Genomic DNA, 18,862 nt, shown 5'->3' with positions numbered 1-18,862 from the left:
TGATGAACTGGGAATGTTCTTAATGTTTTCTCTGAATACTGTGTTGGTGCCTCAGTGTCCCCATGGCAGTTCTTAAGAACCTGGCAGAGCAAAGGGCCAGTGCCCCTAAATGCCTGACACTCTGTCTCCTAGCAACTGATGGCCTGCCCCCCCCCCTCCAAAGGTGCCAGCTGAAGGTGTTGGAGACAAAGGGGTCAGGAGACCCCCTGGCCCGGGAAAGGGGCTGAGCAGAGAGGAGGGGCTGGAGGGGGTTTCAGTCTGGAGCTGGCTTGGGGCAAGCAGTGAAGTGCAGACGTGGGGGGTCTGGCTCACTGCCCCCTAGAATGGACCCAGCCGAGGGGTCCGGTTCGCTGTATCTACAAGCTCTGTGTTAGACCCTGTTCCTGTCATCGAATAAACCTCTGTGTTACTGGCTGGCTGAGAGTCATGTCTGACTGCAAAGTGGGGGTGCAGGACCCTCTGGCCCCCTCAAGACCCCACTGGGGCAGGCTCGCTGTGGGAAGCGCACGGAGGGGCAGAGGATACTGAACGCTCCAAGGAGAGACCCAGGAGGTGAAGACGTGTGAGCTTCTTGCCCTGCAGACAGTCTGCTCCAAGGGAGAGGGGGCTCCCCAAATCCTGCCTAGCTTGGTGGGGAGCAGTTCCAGAACATCGCCCGGGGACTCCGTGACAACTGGTGGCAGCCGTGGGACGTACTGCACCCCGTGAATGGCGCTGCTTGCAGTAAGTGACTGGGGAGCAGTAAAACAAAGGAGGGATAATGAGGACCAGGCGTGCTGAAGGCTCAGAGAGGGACGGTTTCAGGGGGCAGTTAACCTCTGGGAGTGTGTGACCAGCGAGAAGGACTGTTGGAGTAACGGGGTCCCCCGGAGGACTGCAGCGAGCAGTCTCAGGGGCGGAGGAGTCTGCGGCTCGACCCTGGCAAAGAGGTGGTGACCACGAGAAGGGCTGGCACACCAGGGGTTCTTCCTGGAAACCATGGGGGAGCCAAGATCACACAGGCCTGTGAGTCCAGAGCCACTTGGGAACGGTGAAGTGATGGCCTATCACCATCCCCTTAAGAAGGACATTGTGATCCTGTGCACAAAGAGAGGGTTACGCATGGGGACGTTCACCCAGGCACAGTTAATCGTGCAGTTGGAGGAGGAGGATCACTCTGAGGAGCAGATTCCTGACCCAGATGGGGCTACAAGAGGATCTGGGAGCAGCTGGAGCAGCAGCCAGGCATTCCCGAGAGTCTGGTCCCCAACCAGACGAGGGTCTTCACGATCGGGTTCCCCATCAGGGGATCGGGGATGGATGGGATGGGAGCAGAGCCTGAGAGAGCGAGAGGACCATGAGAGAGAGCAAGAGCCCGAGGAAAAGCTGCAGGAGAAGCAGCAGCAGCGTGGACTGGTGATGGTGGAGCAGAGAGACATAGGGGGCTGCCCAGGGGTCAGTGGGGAAACACGCCTGCGGGGGGGAGGCCCTGGGACAGGGAGAACTGTGGTGGTGCAGCCCCAGTTGCTAAGGGGCTGTGGGACCTGAGTGAAGGTCCCTGGGGTGAAGCCCCTCGTCGGGCTGGCTGGTAGTTGGGGTTCTCCAGGATATCGGCTGGGAGGCCCTGCTGGGGGGTGACTGTCTCCCCATGGGACAGGATCCAGGCCCCACTCCTGTAACGGCCGAGGGTTTGAATTCAAATCCAGGGAACCAATTGGCTAGGATGGAAATGGTCAGTGAAAATGCAAATGACCTGGCTGGCAGTGGGGAGGGGCTGCAGGGCTCAGGATACCTGCCTACCTATAACCAGCCCCCTGGGGCTGAGTGGGAGGGAGAGATGCTCCCCGCCCCCCTGCACACCGGAGAGGGGGCTCACGCTGGCTCTGATGCTGTGACCAGTGCAGAGAGCTCGCTGCCTGCCCCCACTGGGACAGCAAGGGCAGTGCTGAGCATGGGGGGAGCTGAGACCCCAGCTGAGTTGGGGGACACCCAGGCAGGGCAGGTCGGCTGCCAACCAGGTTTGCCTGGTCCAGACGTGCTGCTGGGAAGTGGTTACACAGCAGGGAGGGAGCTACCAGGGACAGGGCTCAGGGGGGCTGTGACCCCAGGCCCAGCCAGCAAGAGGGAGCAGGTCCCACTCTCTGCCCCAGCTGCTGAATCCCAGACCGAGCTGCAGAGGGATCCCTCCTTGGAGAAGCTGAGGGAACTTGCTGGCCACAGCGCTGCAAACCCCCTTGGGGAAGGCTGCAGGGACAGAGTCCTGCGGGAGAAGGGATCCCTGTACCGGGAATGGGCTCCCCAAGGGGAAGTAGAACTGGGGGGATCAGGAGGCAGCTGGTGGTGCCCCAGGAATCCACAGGGTTCTTCCCTTTCAAGCAGCTGTATGGGAGGAGAGTGAGGGGACCCCTGGACCTGGAAGGGGAGAATTGGGAGGAGAAGGGGGAAGACCCCCGGGGGGATCTCTTCCCTGAGGTGGGACCCAATCTCCCCAGCAGGTGTTCCCCATTCAGAGTCACTGGGAAAGCAGCCCAGAACCTGGAGAGAGAGGTCAGGGACCTGCTGGCTTTAAATGGGATCCAGCCGTTTTACAGCCCATGGGCCTCACCCGTGGGGCTGATCCCCAAGGGAGACAGGAAGATCTGGTTTTATGGGGGCTATCAGAAGCTTAAAGCCATCACAGTGTCCAATGCCGACCCCATGCCTAGGCCTGGGGAGATTCTAGACAAGCAGAGGGGGATGGAGAACTTGGCCCTGGCAGACACTGATAACATGTGCATCTTTAGCCAGACCTGGGAGGAACAGGTGTCCCAGGTGAAGAGGGGGCTGGGCTGCCTCAAGGAGGTGGGACTGAGGGTAAAAGCTGGAGAGTGCAAGGGGGGACGGCAGAGGTGTTGTCTCTGGGCCACAAGGTGGGGAGCGGCTGCCCCAGCCCAGAGCTGGCAAAGGCCAAGATGGGGGCTCTTAACCAAGAGAGCCCGAATCACAGACCAGAGTGCAGGGAGAAGACCCCGTCCCAGTTTGAACCCCAGGGGTACTGGGGTGGCAAAAGGGTTCAAGCCGCATAAACCTTCCCACATGCAGCCTGCGAGTGCCATCGAGCACACCCGACCTAAGGGAGGGCGTGAGACTGGACTGTCCTGGTGTAACTCACACCGAGGAATGGGAGAGATGCTGGGGCATCCATGGGAACGTTGGTGGGTTCGAACTTCCCCAGGTCACTGGCTGGAGTGACCTCGCTCAGTTCGGTCTCGAAGGGGGGAGAGATGTGACCAAATGGGGCTGTTCTTAATGTTCCCCTCTGAATACTGTGTTGGTGCCTCAGTGTCCCCATGGCAGTTCTTAAGTATCTGGCAGAGCAAAGGGCCAGTGCACCTAAATGCCTGACCCTCTGTCTCCTGGCAACTGCTGGCCTGGGCCCCCCCTGCAAAGGTGCCAACTGAAGGTGTTGGAGACAAAGGGGTCAGGAGACCCCCTGGCCCGGGACAGAAGCTGAGCAGAGAGGAGGGGCTGGAGCGGGTTTCAGTCTGGAGCTGGCTGGGGACGAGGAGTGAAGTGCAGACGTGGGGGTCTGGCTCACTGCCCCCCAGAATGGACCCAGCCGAGGGGTCCGGTTCGCTGTACCTACAAGCTCTGTGTTAGACCATGTTCCTGTCATTGAATAAACTTCCGTGTTACTGAGAGTCACGTCCAACTGCGAAGTGGGGGTGCAGGACCCGGTGGCTTCCCCAGGACCCCGCTGGGGCAGGCTCGCTGTGGGAAGCGCACGGAGGGGCAGAGGATGCTGAATGCTCCAAGGAGAGACCCAGGAGGTGAAGACGTGTGAGCTTCTTGCCCTGCAGACAGTCTGCTCCAAGGGAGAGGAGGCTCCCCAAGTCCTGCCTGGCTTTGTGGGGAGCAGTTCTAGAGCATTGCCCAGGGCTGGGGGTCAAAGACACTCAGGGCCAGGAGTGGGGCGGAGACGCCTGGGGCTGGGGGGTGGAGACGCCCGGGGCCGGGGGCCTGGCTTGGGTGGGTCAACGCTAGGGCAGTAACTCAAACCGGGCTTGCCGAGTTAGCACGGTCGAGGCCCAGGATTAGCACAAACTGGGGGGGTCTCTCGCCAAGGACGATTACAGGATGTGATGCACGGACTCGGGATCCAGGCAGATCTCTACAGAGCCGGGATTACCCAGGGGCGGGATTAGGGTAATTGCGGGGGCTCTCACCAAGGGAGATGGGGCATGTTCTCCAGGCCAGGGGTTGTTCAACACAGAGCCGGGATTACCCAGGAGCGGGATTAGGGTAATCTGGGCGGGGGGTCATCACAGAGCGGGTTTATGATTAGGACAGGGATTGGGAATATCTGCGCTCGAGATTATCTCGTCGGCTACCTAGACAGGGGATTGGGAAAATCTAGCACAGAGATTAGCCCAGAGGGACCATGGGACTATGTGGAAGCAGGATTGGGATTATCTGGGCCAGGAGATTAGGAGGCTGCAGCGCTGGATGAATGAGGAGGGGATTAGGGTGGAGGGAGGCCAGGGGTATCTTGGCCAGGGTTGACTGAGGGCAGAGACGGTCACAGGGGAATGAAGGCTTTAGGATTTCCCAGGCCCGACACTTGGGATTGGGGGGATTCGGCTTGGGGGCTGCAGAGGCAGAGACGAATTCTGTAGGATGGGTGTCAGGCTGATGGAGGGGGGGATATTGCAGAGACCGGGGCTGGGTTTCTCACTGGTCGGGATTGGGATTGGCTGGCGGGGAGATGGAAGATCCCCGAGGCCTGGTGGGATACCAGACGGAGGTAGATAGATGGTAACAGGTCGGGGCTGGGACCTGTCTGGGTTTGGCATTAAGAGACAAGGATTCAGGGCAGATTGACGGGGGGTTCGTCCAGGATCTGGCCCCACTGGAACTGGGTTTTCTCATTGTTATGAGGAGGCAGCTGGGTTCCTGCAGACCCCAGGCAGGGGGAACTGGGCTGGGAATCTCACAGATCGGGATTGGGATTGAGGACACTAGAGATCGGGTTCGTCTGGGACTGGGATGGGGTGGGAAGGATTGACCCGGGGACGTTGCGGGGGCGTTTTGCTGGGACTGGTGCATTGGGGATGGGATCTCGGGGTGACTTCACTTGAGGGGTGACACCCAAGCATAATCTGAGCCAGGAGGGGGCTGGGGCCAGGTGACACCTTCTGCCCGGGACACTGGACCCAGGCTGGAGGAGGGGTGGGGGGGGGGATTCAGTTTGGAGCTGGCTGGGGAAACTGAGGGAGCCTCAGGGCTCCCTGTTCCCCAAGATGGACCCGACTCGGGGGTCCTGTTTCCTGAACCTACAATCTCTGTTTTGGGCTGTTCCTGTCGGCTAATAAACCTTCTGTGTTACTGGCTGGCTGAGGTTCCTGGGGACTCGCAGGAACCTGGGGGTGCCGGGCCCCGACTCCCCCACACCCGGCCCATGACATCCCTCTCGCAAGGCACCAGGGGATCCTGCGACCCCACCAGAGCTGGGGACAGCCGGGGACGAGGGGAAAGCGGCTTTAGGACCCTTGCCCAGCACAGAGGAGCCTTTCCGGAAAGTGGCCGTGGACACAGTGGGGCCCCTCAGCGAGACCCAGCCGGGGAAGAAGCAGATCCTGGTGGGGGCAGATCTCGCCACCTGCCACGCCGAGGCCGTGCCTTGTCCTGCACCACAGCCAACACCGTGGCAGCCGTGCTGCCGCCCATCGCCAGCCAGTGGGGTTCCCCAGGGAAGTCCTAACAGACCAGGGGTCCAGCTCCACGTCAGGCCTGCCCCGGGGCTTGTGGAAGAAGTGTGGGGCCCGGCACAGCTGGGCCTCAGCGTCTCACCCCCAGTCCAACGGAGAGGGTCAGCGGGACCCTAAAGACGATGCTGAAAACCCTTATGGACCAGCACACGCAGGACTGGGACAAGTACTTACCCCACCCGCTGTTCCCGTACAGAGAAGTGCCCCAGGAGCCTACCCGGTTTCCACCCTCGCTTGGGTGTCGCCCCTCAAGTGAACTCACCCCCTGAGATCCCACCCCCCCATGCAGCCAGTCCCGGTAAAACTCCCCTGCGACACCCCAGGTCGATCCGCCCCCTCCCTGCTCCAGCAAACAGCTCTGAGCCCCCACAGCGATAATAACCCCCTCCCAGAGCCTGGAGAGAACCCAGGCGTCCGGGCTCCCAGCTCTACCCACTAGACCTCACTCCCCTCCCAGAGCCTGGAGAGAACCCAGGCGTCCAGGCTCCCAGCTCTACCCACTAGACCTCACTCCCCTCCCAGACCGTGGAGAGAACCCAGGCATCCAGGCTCCCAGCTCTACCCACTAGACCTCACTCCCCTCCCAGAGCCTGGAGAGAACCCAGGCGTCCAGGCTCCCAGCTCTACCCACTAGACCTCACTCCCCTCCCAGAGCCTGGAGAGAACCCAGGCGTCCGGGCTCCCAGCCCCCCTGCTCTAACCCACCAGCCTCTCCCAAGCCAGGAGGGACCCCACAGCCAATGCTCACCCTGGATCTGTGTCAGCCAGTCGGGCTGGTTGTCGTGCTCGGAGGCGATGGTCAGCGTGTTGAGGAAGACGAGGATCAGGACCATCCAGTAGAAGGAGACGGATTTCACGGCCAGGCGGCACCTCTTCCGCAGGTGGCGATTCATGTGCCGGCACCGGCGGCTGGGGGGCAGAGCGGGGGCACGGGTCAGCGGGGCCGAGCCCCACAGAGACTCCCCCATAGGCTGGGACAGCACCCACCACAGAGACCCCCCCACAGGGCCCCACAGAGACACCCCCTGGGGCTGGGACAGCTCCCCCAGCAGGGGGTCAGCGGGGCTGGGCCCCACAGAGACACCCCATGGGGCTGGGACAGCTCCCCCCGCAGGGGGTCAGCGGGGCTGGGCCCCACAGAGACACCCTCCCCCCGCAGGGCGGAGACACCCCCTCCTTCACTCCCACTCACCAGAATTTTGTCTTTGAGATTTTGCCTCTGGAGAAAGAGAAGAGAAAAGAAACGAAAAATCAAATGCAGCCACCTCTGGGGCGGGACCTGAAGCCAGTTTACACCCCCGGACCCTCCACGCACTCACAGATACACTTCGCAGCAGGTGGCGTGATGCTCCTCTTCGCCCACGTTCTCGGTGTTGACGGACGTCGTTTCACTCGCGGGGAGACTGGCTAGGGGAGAGACATACAGGTGAGCTCCCCCCTCGTGACTCTAGACTGACCTGGGGGGCTGAGATCAGAATCCAGCCCTGCCCCACTGCAATCAGGAGTGACTCTGGATTGACCCCATGGAAACTGAGATCAGAATCTGGCCCTGGCCCCACTACAATCAGGAATGACTCCGGACTGACCCCACGGGAGCTGAGATCAGAATCTGGCCCTGGCTCCATTGCAATCAGGAGTGACTCCGGATTGACCCCATGGGAGCTGAGATCAGAATCTGGCCCTGGCCCCATTGCAATCAGGAGTGACTCCATATTAACCCCATGGGAGCTGAGATCAGTATCTGGCCCTGGCCCCACTGCAATCGGGGGTGACTCTGGATTGACCCCAGGGGACCTGAGATCAGAATCCGGCCCTGCCCGCATTGCAATCAGGAGAGATTCTGGTTTGATCCCAGGGGAGCTGAGATCAGAGTCTGGCCCTGGCCCCACTGCAATCAGGAGTGACTCTGGATTGACCCCATGGGAGCTGAGATCAGAATCTGGCCCTGGCCCCATTGCAATCAGGAGTGACTCCATATTAACCCCATGGGAGCTGAGATCAGTATCTGGCCCTGGCCCTACTGCAATTGAGGGTGACTCCGGATTGACCCCAGGGGACCTGAGATCAGAATCCGGCCCTGCCCGCATTGCAATCAGGAGTGATTCTGGTTTGATCTCAGGGGAGCTGAGATCAGAGTCTGGCCCTGGCCCCATTGCAATCAGGAGTGACTCCATATTAACCCCATGGGAGCTGAGATCAGAATCTGGCCCTGGCCCCACTGCAATCGGGTGACTCTGGATTGACCCCTGGGTGGGGAGCTGGGAACAGAATATTAATGAGTAGCCAGCGGCTGGGGGGCACGTGGAGACATGAGTCCCCCCCCAGCGATGACACACGGGCACAGACAGACGGACAGAGATGGAGGAGCCGCGTTACTGTGGGTGTCGGTGGAATGGCTGGAGTGACGGAGCCATTGGAGTCGGTCTTTCTTCTTCTGCGTCAGGTCTTCCACAGTCACCCCTTCGGCAGCGAGACGGACGGACGGGGCACGTGGGGACGGAGGGATGGACAGACGGATGGATGGATGGAGGGAGGGAGGGAGGGAGGGATGGACGGATGGATGGGGTGTGTGGGGACGGACGGACGGATGGGGATGTGCAGGGGTGGGGAACGAGAGACAAGACACAGACGTGAGCGTTGTGACAAAGTTGGGATGTGACCCCCCCCCCCCGGGCATATAGGTTGTGACAGGACCCAGGAACTGATCCATTGATCCCCTGATACAGCTTCCCACGCGATACAGGAGCGGGGGGGGGGGGGGGTGGGAGCCAGGACTCCTGGGTTCTCCTGGCCCTGGGAGGGGAGTGAGGGCTGGTGGTTAGAGCAGGGGGGCTGGGGACTGGTAGGCTGGAGCAGGGGGCGGGTCTGGGAGCCTGGACTCCTGGGTTCTCTCCTGGCCCTGGGAGGGGAGTGGGGGCTGGTGATTAAAACAGGGGGGGCTGGGAGCCAGGACTCCTGGGTTCTCCTGGCCCTGGGAGGGGAGTGGGGGCTGGTGGTTAGAGCAGGGGGGCTGGGGACTGGTGGGTTGGATCAGGGGGCGGGTCTGGGAGCCCGGACTCCTGGGTTCTCTCCTGTCCCTGGGAGGGGAGTGGGGGCTGGTGGTTAGAACGGGGGGGGCTGGGAGCCAGGACTCCTGGGTTCTCTCGGCCCTGGGAGGGGAGTGGGGGCTGGTGGTTAGAGCACGGGGGCTGGGAGCCCGGACTCTCGGTTGTCTCCTGGCCCTGGGAGGAGGGTGGGCTCTGGTGATTAGGGCTGGGAGCCAGGACTCCTGGGTCCTCTCCCGGCTCTGGGAGGGGAGTGGAGGCTGGTGGTTAGAGCAGTGGGGGCTGGGAGCCAGGACTCCTGGGTTTTCCCTGGCTCTGGGAGGGGGGTGGGGGCTGGGAGCCAGGACTCCTGGGTTCTCTCCTGGCTCTGGGAGGGGAGTGGGGGCTGGTGGTTAGAGCAGGGGGGCTGGGAGCCAGGACTCCTGGGTTCTCTCCTGGCCCTGAGAGGGAAGTGTACAATTGACTGCAGGGTCCCTGACCCAGAGGGGCTAACGAGGCCCCAGGGAGCTAATTATCTCTACCTGGCGGGGGCAGGGTGGTGGAGCTCCACAAGAGGCAGGGACTCACCCTGGCTGCCCCTGGGGGAAGGGCACACGGTGCCAGGTAGCCGCTAATTGCCCCCTGGGGCACTGCTGGGGGGAAGATCACAACTCTGCAGTGTCGCCAGCCCCCGCCCTGCTCTGCTGAGAGAAAACAGACTCTGCGCTGCCCCCTCCCCCACTGCCAGGATATTCCCCGTTCTCCCCAGCTAGTAATTTACTCGGATGCCCACTAATCTCCTGGCCTGGAAATCTCATTTCTCTGCCCGCTAATCCCCCGACACAGCTGGCTGCAGCTAAACCCCCCTCGCCTGGACGCAGGATCTGCTGGCCCAGACACCCAGGGCCGGGCTAGCGGGGGGGCTGCGGGTCGGGAGTGAGGGGCACCGTGGGGTAGGGGGCTCACGGGCGTGCTTGTCCTCGGGGTCCCCCTCCTCGTCGTCGGGGTCAATGTCCTCGGCCTGCATGATCCAGTCCAGGTAGCCCCTGAGATCCTCCTCCATCTGCTGCTTCTCCCGCAGCTTCTGGAAATCACCCCGGGCTTTGGCCTTCTCCCGCTCCTTGGAGAACTCCCTGCGGGCAGCGAGGGGTTAACCCACTGGCACATGCAGCAACACGCTAAGTACACACACACGGGACGCACCTGTGGGATCCAGCCACATGCCTCAACATGCTAATGACACGCACAAACGGGCTGCATGGCCTGTCACATGCGTATGATCCGCCAATGGCACACACAATCCTCACACACCCCAACACGCTTAGAACACGCTCCCCTCTGCACATGCCCTGATATCCTTATCACATGCCCCAACACACTTATAACATGATTACCCTCTGCACACACCTGTGACGAACTGGGACTGTTCTCAGTATATCCTCTGAATGCTGTGGAGGTGCCTCAGTTTCCCCCATGCAGTTCTAAGTCTCTAGGTGCGGAGCTGAGGGGGTGTGATTATTGCAGAGCAAAGGGCCGACACTCTGTCTCCTGGCAACTAATGGCCGGGGTGGGGGCCCTGCAAGGTGCCAGCTGAAGGTGTTGGAGACAAAGGGGTCAGGAGACCCCCTGGCCCGGGACAGGAGCTGAGCAGAGAGGAGGGGCTGGAGGGGGTTTTAGTCTGGAGCTGGCTGGGGACAAGGAGTGAGGGCAGACGTGGGGGTCTGGCTCACTGCCCCCCACAATAGACCCGGCCGAGGGGTCCCGTTCACTGTATCTACAAGCTCTGTGTTAGACCCTGTTCCTGCCATCGAATAAACATCTGTGTCACTGGCTGGCTGAGAGTCACATCTGACTACGAAGTGGGGGGGCAGGGCCCCGTGGCCCCCCCAGGACCCCGCCTGGGGGAAGCGCACAGAGGGGCAGGGGAGGCTGAGTGCTCGGGGGTCAGACCCAGGGAGGCGAAGCCGTGGGAGCTGCTGGCCCTGGGGACAGTCTGATCTGAGAGAGGAGACTCCCCAGAGTCCTGCCTGGCTCTGTAGGGAGCAGTGCCAGAGCATCGCCTTGGGACCCCGTGACAACACCCTGACACGCTTAGAACATGCTTCTCCTCTGCACATGCCCCAACACGCTTAGAACACACTTCTCTGCACACACTCTGACATGCTTAGAACATGCTTCCCTGCTGTACATGCCTCAATGCGCTTAGAACACACTTCTCTGCACATGCTCCAACATGCTTAGAACACACTTCCCTGCTGCACACACCCCAACACACATAGAACACACTTCTCCTCTGCACATGCCCCAACACGCTTAGAACACACTTCTCTGCACACACTCTGACATGCTTAGAACATGCTTCTCCTCTGCACATGCCCCAACACGCTTAGAACACACTTCTCTGCACACACTCTGACATGCTTAGAACATGCTTCCCTGCTGCACACACCCCAACACACATAGAACACACTTCTCCTCGGCACATGCCCCAACACGCTTAGAACATGTTTTCCCGCTGCACATGCCCCAGCACACTTATCACATGCCCCCAGAGCCTCTCCAAGCCAACTCCCACACAAGGCCCAAGAGCTGGGCGCATCCCCTCAGCCGGCCAGGCCCCCGCTTACCCGCTCAGCACCCCCAGCACCAGGTTGAGCACGAAGAAGGAGCCAAAGATGACCAGGCTGACGAAGTAAACCCAGGGCAGCTCGTGCCCCATAGCGTCCTGCATCTGTGGGGGGACAGGGGTCAGAGGGGGCACCCACGGAGCCCCCAGGGAGAACCACTGTGGATAGCAGTCTAGGGGGGGTCAGGAGGGACTCCAGTGCGGGATCTCCAGAGATCTGGGGTGCAGGAGGATCCCTGGGGGTTTGGGGAGCAGGGTGGGGTTGAGTGCAGGGGAACTCCTGGGAGTTTGGGGAAGGGGTGCCAGGGGTTGGAGTGTGGGGGTCTCACCCAGTAGAGCTCCTCGATCCAGCCCTCCATGGTGATGCACTGGGAGGGGGTGCAGGGGGACCTGGGAGGTTGGGGTGCAGGGGGTCCTGGGGGTTGGGCTGCTGGGGGGTCCTAGGCATTGGGGTGCCAGGGAACCCAGGGATCGGGGTCTAGGGGTCCCAAGGGCTGGGGTGCAGGGGGCCCCGGGGGTTGGGGTGCAGGGGGCCCCAGGGGTTGGGGTGCAGGGGGCCCCAGGGGTTCTGAGGGTTGGGGTGCAGGGGGCCCCAAGGGTTGGGGTGCAGGGGATCCTGGGGGTTCTGGGGGTTGGGGCGCAGGGGGCCCCAGGGGTTGGGGTGCAGGGGATCCTGGGGGTCCCTGGGGGGCGGGGTGCAGGGGGCCCCAGGGGTCGGGGTGCAGGGGATCCCGGGGGTTCTGGGGGTTGGGGTGCAGGGGTCCCCAGGGGGCGGGGTGCAGGGGATCCCGGGGGTTCTGGGGGTTGGGGTGCAGGGGGGTCCCTGGGGGGCGGGGTGCAGGGGCCTCACCCAGTACAGCACGTCGGTCCAGCCCTCCATGGTGATGCACTGGGAGGGGGTGCAGGGGATCCCGGGGGTTCTGGGGGTTGGGGCACAGGGGGCCCCAGGGGGCGGGGTGCAGGGGATCCCGGGGGTTCTGGGGGTTGGGGCACAGGGGGCCCCAGGGGGCGGGGTGCTGGGGGTCCCGGGGGTCAGGGTCCCGGGGGTTCTGGGGGTTGGGGTCCAGGGGGCCCCAGGGGTCGGGGTCCAGGGGCCTCACCCAGTACAGCACGTCGGTCCAGCCCTCCATGGTGATGCACTGGGAGGGGGTGCAGGGGGTCCTGGGGGTTGGGCTGCTGGGGGGTCCTGGGGGTTCTGGGGGTTGGGGCGCAGGGGGCCCCAGGGGTTGGGGTGCAGGGGGTCCCGGGGGTTCTGGGGGTTGGGGCGCAGGGGGCCCCAGGGGTTGGGGTGCAGGGGATCCCGGGGGTCCCTGGGGGTTGGCGTCCAGGGGGGTCCCTGGGGGGCGGGGTGCAGGGGCCTCACCCAGTACAGCACGTCGATCCAGCCCTCCATGGTGATGCACTGGGAGGGGGTGCAGGGGGTCCTGGGGGTTCTGGGGGTTGGGGCGCAGGGGGCCCCAGGGGTTGGGGTGCAGGGGATCCCAGGGGTCGGGGTGCTGGGGGTCCCGGGGGTTCTGGGGGTTGGGGTCCAGGGGGGTCCCTGGGGGGCAGGGTGCAGGGGATCCCGGGGGTTCTGGGGGTTGGGGTCCAGGGGGGTCCCTGGGGGGCGGGGTGCAGGGGCCTCACCCAGTACAGCACGTCGGTCCAGCCCTCCATGGTGATGCACTGGGAGGGGGTGCAGGGGGCCCTGGGGGTTGGGGTGCAGGGGGTCCTGGGGGTTCTGGGGGTTGGGGTGCAGGGGATCCCGGGGGTTCTGGGGGTTGGGGTCCAGGGGGTCCCTGGGGGGCGGGGTGCAGGGGGCCCCAGGGGTTGGGGTGCAGGGGATCCCGGGGGTTCTGGGGGGCGGGGTGCAGGGGCCTCACCCAGTACAGCACGTCGGTCCAGCCCTCCATGGTGATGCACTGGGAGGGGGTGCAGGGGGTCCTGGGGGTTCTGGGGGTTGGGGTGCAGGGGATCCCGGGGGTTCTGGGGGTTGGGGTCCAGGGGGTCCCTGGGGGGCGGGGTGCAGGGGGCCCCAGGGGTTGGGGTGCAGGGGATCCCGGGGGTTCTGGGGGGCAGGGTGCAGGGGCCTCACCCAGTACAGCACGTCGGTCCAGCCCTCCATGGTGATGCACTGGAAGACGGTCAGCATGGCGAAGAAGAAATTGTCGAAGTTGGTGATCCCGCCGTTGGGCCCCTCCCAGCGGCCCCGGCACTCGGTGCTGTTGAGGGGACACTCCCGGCCGTGCCCTGAGAAGGCGCAGGGCGAGGGCTCCTCCTCGGCCTCCAGGTCTGGGGGAAGGATGGAGGGGTGAGGCGGGCCCCAGGCCGGTGGGGGGCGAGGGGGACAGGGCGGGGCGGGCGGTACCTGAGCCCACGATGAAGCAGGTCTTGTGCATGCGGCCGATGAAGAGCTCCAGGCCGATGATCGCGTAGATGATGATGACAAAGAGGACAAGCAGCGCAATGTGCAGCAGGGGCACCATGGCCTTCATGATGGAGTTGAGCACGATGTGCAGGCCTGCGGGGGAGGGGGAGACACGGGGGGGTCAGGCCTGGGGGGGGTCACGGCAGAGGTGTGCAGTGTGCAATGTGCAGCGCAAGGCAACACTGTGCAGCAAAACGGGGTGCAAGGCACTGGGGCAGTGTGACAGCGTGCAGTGCCAGGGGCCATGGGGCAGTGTGACCTCACACCGTGCAGTGCCAGGGGCCGCGGGGCAGTGTGACCTCACACCGTGCAGTCCCAGGGGCCGCGGGGCAGTGTGACCTCACACCGTGCTGTCCCAGGGGCCGTGGGGCAGTGTGACCTCACACCGTGCAGTGCCAGGGGCCGTGGGGCAGTGTGACCTCACACCGTGCAGTGCCAGGGGATGTGGGGCAGTGTGACCTCACACCGTGCAGTGCCAGGGGATGTGGGGCAGTGTGACCTCACACCGTGCAGTGCCAGGGGCAGTGGAGCAGTGTGACCTCACACTGTGCAATGCCAGGGGCCGTGGGGCAGTGTGACCTCACACCGTGCAGTGCCAGGGACCGTGGGGCAGTGTGACCTCAAACCGTGCAGTGCCAGGGGCTGTGGGGCAGCGCGGCCTCACACTGTGCAGTTCCAGGGGCTGTGGGGCACTGCTACCTCACACCGTGCAGTGCCAGGGGCCGTGGGGCAGTGCGACCTCACACCGTGCAGTGCCACGTGCCGTGGGTGGCGCGACCTCACACCGTGCAGTGCCACGTGCCGTGGGGCACTGCGACCTCACACCGTGCAGTGCCATGCGTCGTGGGGCAGCAGAATTTCATAAGAATGCAGTGAAATGCAACACTGCAGCAAAATGGGTTGCAATGCAAGAGATCAGGGTGCAAATGAATGGCTTGTAGTGTAATGCAGCACTGCACAATGACACCGCGGGCAGTGAAAGAAACCACTGTGCAGTGTCACCCCATGCAAAATGCAGCACACTCCACCGCTGCGCAGTGAGAGAATACACACTGCAACTCCCTGACGTGCAGTGTAATGCGCTACTGTCCAAGGAGAAGCCGTGCACTGCAACGCACCACTGTGCAGTGAGACAGCATCCTAGGGCATCATTCATCTCAACACAACTCCTGCAGTGCAGCACACCGCAACCCTGCAGCCCCGGCCCCCACGCCGCAGTGCCCAGCCCCCAGGGCTCGCGTGTGCCGGCTGGGCCCGGTCCTTACTGGGGACGCCGGAGACGAGGCGCAGGGGCCGGAGGACGCGGAAGGCCCGCAGGGCTTTGACATCGAAGCCGCCCGGCTTCCCGCTCATGTGGTGGGCGTCCCCGGGCTTGTGGGATGCTTGCTCCAAGACCACGCTGAACAACCTGCGGGAGGGCGGGCAGGTGAGGGGGCACCAAGGGCTGGGGAAGGGGGAGGAGGGGACCGGCGGGGGCCCAGCGGGGCGGTGGTGAGAGGCAGGGGCCCAGAAGGGGAACGAGGACGGGGGGGCTCGGCCACTGGGGCCGCGGGGACCCACCCCACCACCACGATGACGAAGTCCAGCAGGTTCCAGCCGTTGCGGATGTAGGCGCTGGGGTGCAGGACCAGCCCGTACGCGATGATCTTCAGGAACGTCTCCACCGTGAAGATGATGAGGAAGACGTATTCCACCTGCTCCTGTCGGGGCGGGGGAGACGGGGATTGAACCCAGGCATCCGGGCAGCACCAACCCCCGGCCGCGAGCCACCTACACCCCAACGCCCCCTGCACCCTAGAGAATGAACCCAGGTGTCCGGGGGCGGGGGAACCCTGGCGTCCGGGCAGGCCCCGAGCCTGCAGGGGCTGGTGGTGGCAGTGGAGGAGGGGGTGGACAATCCCATGTGGAAGAACGAAGGTGCAGGATGGTCCCGGCTTTGCGCTGACGACTCCCCCAGCCCCCCCGCAGCTAATTCCTTCCTGTTCCCATGACTCTGCCCAGGGACCCAGCGGCTTCTTAAGGACACTCATTAGCTCAGAGCTCTTAATGAGGCTAAACTCAATGTCCAGGTGATGCCAAGGGGTCCACAGGGGCTGCCGTGGGGCTGGGAGCCTGGACACTGGGGAGGGCAGTGGGGTTTCTGGGCAGAGAGGAGCGGGAGCCGGACGCCGGGGTTCTCTCCCGGCTCTGGGAGGGCAGTGGGGGCTGGTGGGCAGATCGGGGGGGGGGGAGCCAGACGCCGGGGTTCTCACCTGGCTCTGGGAGGGCAGTGGGGTTTGCTGGGCAGAGCGGAGGGGAGGGAGCCGGACGCCGGGGTTCTCGCCCGGCTCTGGGAGGGCAGTGGGGTTTGCTGGGCAGAGCGGAGGGGAGGGAGCCGGACGCCGGGGTTCTCGCCCGGCTCTGGGAGGGCAGTGGGGTTTGCTGGGCAGAGCGGAGGGGAGGGAGCCGGACGCCGGGGTTCTCTCTCGGCTCTGGGAGGGCAGTGGGGTTGCTGGGCAGAGCAGGGAGGGGGAGCAGGACGCCGGGGTTCTCTCCTGGCTCTGGGAGGGCAGTGGGGTTGCTGGGCAGAGTGTCGGGGGAGCCGGACGCCGGGGTTCTCTCCTGGCTCTGGGAGGGCAGTGGGGTTGCTGGGCAGAGTGTCGGGGGAGCCGGACGCCGGGGTTCTCTCCCGGCTATGGGAGGGCAGTGGGGTTGCTGGGCAGAGCAGGGAGGGGAAGCCGGACGCTGGGGTTCTCTCCTGGCTCTGGGAGGGCAGTGGGGTTTCTGGGCAGAGCAGTCGGGGAGCCGGACGCCAGGGTTCTCTCCTGGCTCTGGGAGGGCAGTGGGGTTTCTGGGCAGAGTGTCGGGGGAGCCGGACGCCGGGGTTCTCTCCCAGCTCTGGGAGGGCAGTGGGGTTGCTGGGCAGAGCAGTCAGGGGGAGCCGGACGCCGGGGTTCTCTCCTGGCTCTGGGAGGGCAGTGGGGTTGCTGGGCAGATGGGAGGGGGAGCCGGACGCCAGGGTTCTCTCCTGGCTCTGGGAGGGCAGTGGGGTTGCTGGGCAGAGTGTCGGGGGAGCCGGACGCCGGGGTTCTCTCCCGGCTATGGGAGGGCAGTGGGGTTGCTGGGCAGAGCAGGGAGGGGAAGCCGGACGCCGGGGTTCTCTCCTGGCTCTGGGAGGGCAGTGGGGTTTCTGGGCAGAGCAGTCGGGGGAGCCGGACGCCAGGGTTCTCTCCTGGCTCTGGGAGGGCAGTGGGGTTTCTGGGCAGAGTGTCGGGGGAGCCGGACGCCGGGGTTCTCTCCCAGCTCTGGGAGGGCAGTGGGGTTGCTGGGCAGAGCAGTCAGGGGGAGCCAGACGCCGGGGTTCTCTCCTGGCTCTGGGAGGGCAGTGGGGTTGCTGGGCAGAGCAGTCAGGGGGAGCCGGACGCCGGGGTTCTCTCCTGGCTCTGGGAGGGCAGTGGGGTTGCTGGGCAGATGGGAGGGGGAGCCGGACGCCAGGGTTCTCTCCCAGCTCTGGGAGGGCACTGGGGTTTCTGGGCAGAGGGTCGGGGGAGCCGGACGCCGGGGTTCTCTCCTGGCTCTGGGAGGGCAGTGGGGTTGCTGGGCAGAGTGTCGGGGGAGCCGGATGCCGGGGTTCTCTCCCAGCTCTGGGAGGGCAGTGGGGTTGCTGGGCAGAGCAGTCAGGGGGAGCCGGACGCCGGGGTTCTCTCCCAGCTCTGGGAGGGCAGAGGGGTTGCTGGGCAGAGCAGGGAGGGGGAGCCAGACGCTGGGGTTCGGGGGCTCACCAGGTCGTGGTTGGTGGTGTTGGAGTCGTCCTCGGGGAAGGGGATATAGACCCCCAGGGCCACACAGTTGGCGAAGATGGTCATGAGGATGAGGATGTCGAAGGGCCTGGGGCAGGGCGGCGGGTTAAGGATCCGAACCAGGTGGGGCCTCTCCCCCCAGTGCCCCCTCCCTCAGCCCGTGTGGCCCCCCTACATTTCCCCTTTCCCCCCACTCCTCTCAGCCCCCCGAGGTCCCGTCCCCTCCCCAGCCCCCGGCGGGCGGATGCTTCCACTCCACGATGCTGATGGCGGCCTGGCGCAGGGGGTGGCTGAGCCGGAGGCAGAAGAGGGCCCGGGGGGAACGTGGCACCGTGGGTCTGCCCTGAGACTTGTGCTTGGCGGAGGGCAAGCGCCGGCGGGGGGTGGGCGGGGGGCTGCCAGCCTCGGCCCCTGGCCCTCCGGCCTCCGCCGCCCACCCCGGGCTGTCGAGGGGGACGACCACTGCGGGGCAGAGAGGAGAGGGGTCAGGGTGCGCCCCCCTGCAGTGACCCCTGAGACCCCTCCCCCCACAGAGACCCCTGCCCCCTCCCGCCCCCCATGGAGATCCCAGCCCCCTTGCCAGAGTCCCCCGCCCTGCCCCATGAGGCCCCCCTCCCTCCTCCATGCCCCCCACAGCCCCGCAATCCTTCCATAAACCCCTCTCCTAGTGCCAACAGGGGGTCCAAAGGGTGCTGGGCACTGGAGGGGGGGTCAATGTATGTGTCCCCCCATGGAGCCCCCCCGACCCCTGCCTCCCCCTCCGGTCCCCCCCCATGTGAGTCACTTACCCCTCCCGTTCTCCACTGACTCTGGCATCCTGAGTTTGGGGGGCAATGAAGCCAGTGGGGTGGCGGTTATCCTCTTAGCTCGGAGCCGGCCCAGGTGGGGGGTGAAGAAGAGCCGGTGAGAGGGTGCCCCTGGGTGTTCCTTGTGCCTGCTTCCCCCCTCAGGTACCCCCCAGTGCCCCACAGGTCCTGGCCCCCCGGTGCCCCCCGGTGCCCCCTTTCTCTCCACTCTCCCTCCGTCTCCGTCCCGTCGCTGTCCCTGGCTTGGCTGCGGATTAAGGGGGATTAGCTTCAGAGGCCAGCGTGCGCTAGCGGGGGGGAACCAGCCGACTCCCCTCCCTGGGTGGTGGCGGGCACTGAGGGGGATGTCTGCTGGAGGGAAGGGGGGTGTGGTAGTGAAAGCCGGGGCCATGTGCCCCCTGAACTCCCCCTCACGCCCCAGTGCACTGTGGGAACCCCCAGGTCCCCCAAGTCCTGCCTGCCCCCGTGCATTCTGGGAGCCCCCAGGTCCCCCAA

General features: G+C 64.6%; 1 protein-coding gene across 1 annotated transcript in view; it reads right to left on the bottom strand.

Moving 5' to 3' along the window:
• CACNA1F (calcium voltage-gated channel subunit alpha1 F) overlaps nt 1-17,646 on the bottom strand; it is a 79,690-nt gene extending 62,044 nt beyond the window's left edge. Inside the window, exons 1-11 of the mRNA XM_050928147.1 lie at nt 17,544-17,646; nt 15,343-15,482; nt 15,048-15,190; nt 13,723-13,875; nt 13,450-13,646; nt 11,377-11,480; nt 9,716-9,882; nt 8,103-8,186; nt 7,046-7,133; nt 6,919-6,945; nt 6,475-6,635 (exon numbers count right to left, since the gene is read on the bottom strand). Of these exons, the coding sequence (XP_050784104.1) occupies nt 6,475-6,635; nt 6,919-6,945; nt 7,046-7,133; nt 8,103-8,186; nt 9,716-9,882; nt 11,377-11,480; nt 13,450-13,646; nt 13,723-13,875; nt 15,048-15,190; nt 15,343-15,482; nt 17,544-17,627 (1,348 nt within the window). The 5' untranslated portion in view covers nt 17,628-17,646. The remainder of the gene's footprint in view (nt 1-6,474; nt 6,636-6,918; nt 6,946-7,045; nt 7,134-8,102; nt 8,187-9,715; nt 9,883-11,376; nt 11,481-13,449; nt 13,647-13,722; nt 13,876-15,047; nt 15,191-15,342; nt 15,483-17,543) is intronic.
• Between the last annotated feature and the right edge of the window lie 1,216 nt (nt 17,647-18,862).

The sequence above is a fragment of the Gopherus flavomarginatus genome, chromosome 18 (genome assembly GCF_025201925.1).
Source record: "Gopherus flavomarginatus isolate rGopFla2 chromosome 18, rGopFla2.mat.asm, whole genome shotgun sequence".
Classification (NCBI taxonomy): Eukaryota; Metazoa; Chordata; order Testudines; family Testudinidae; genus Gopherus; species Gopherus flavomarginatus.
Note: the sequence above shows the minus strand (reverse complement) of the source record. Positions and strands in the feature narration are given on the sequence as shown.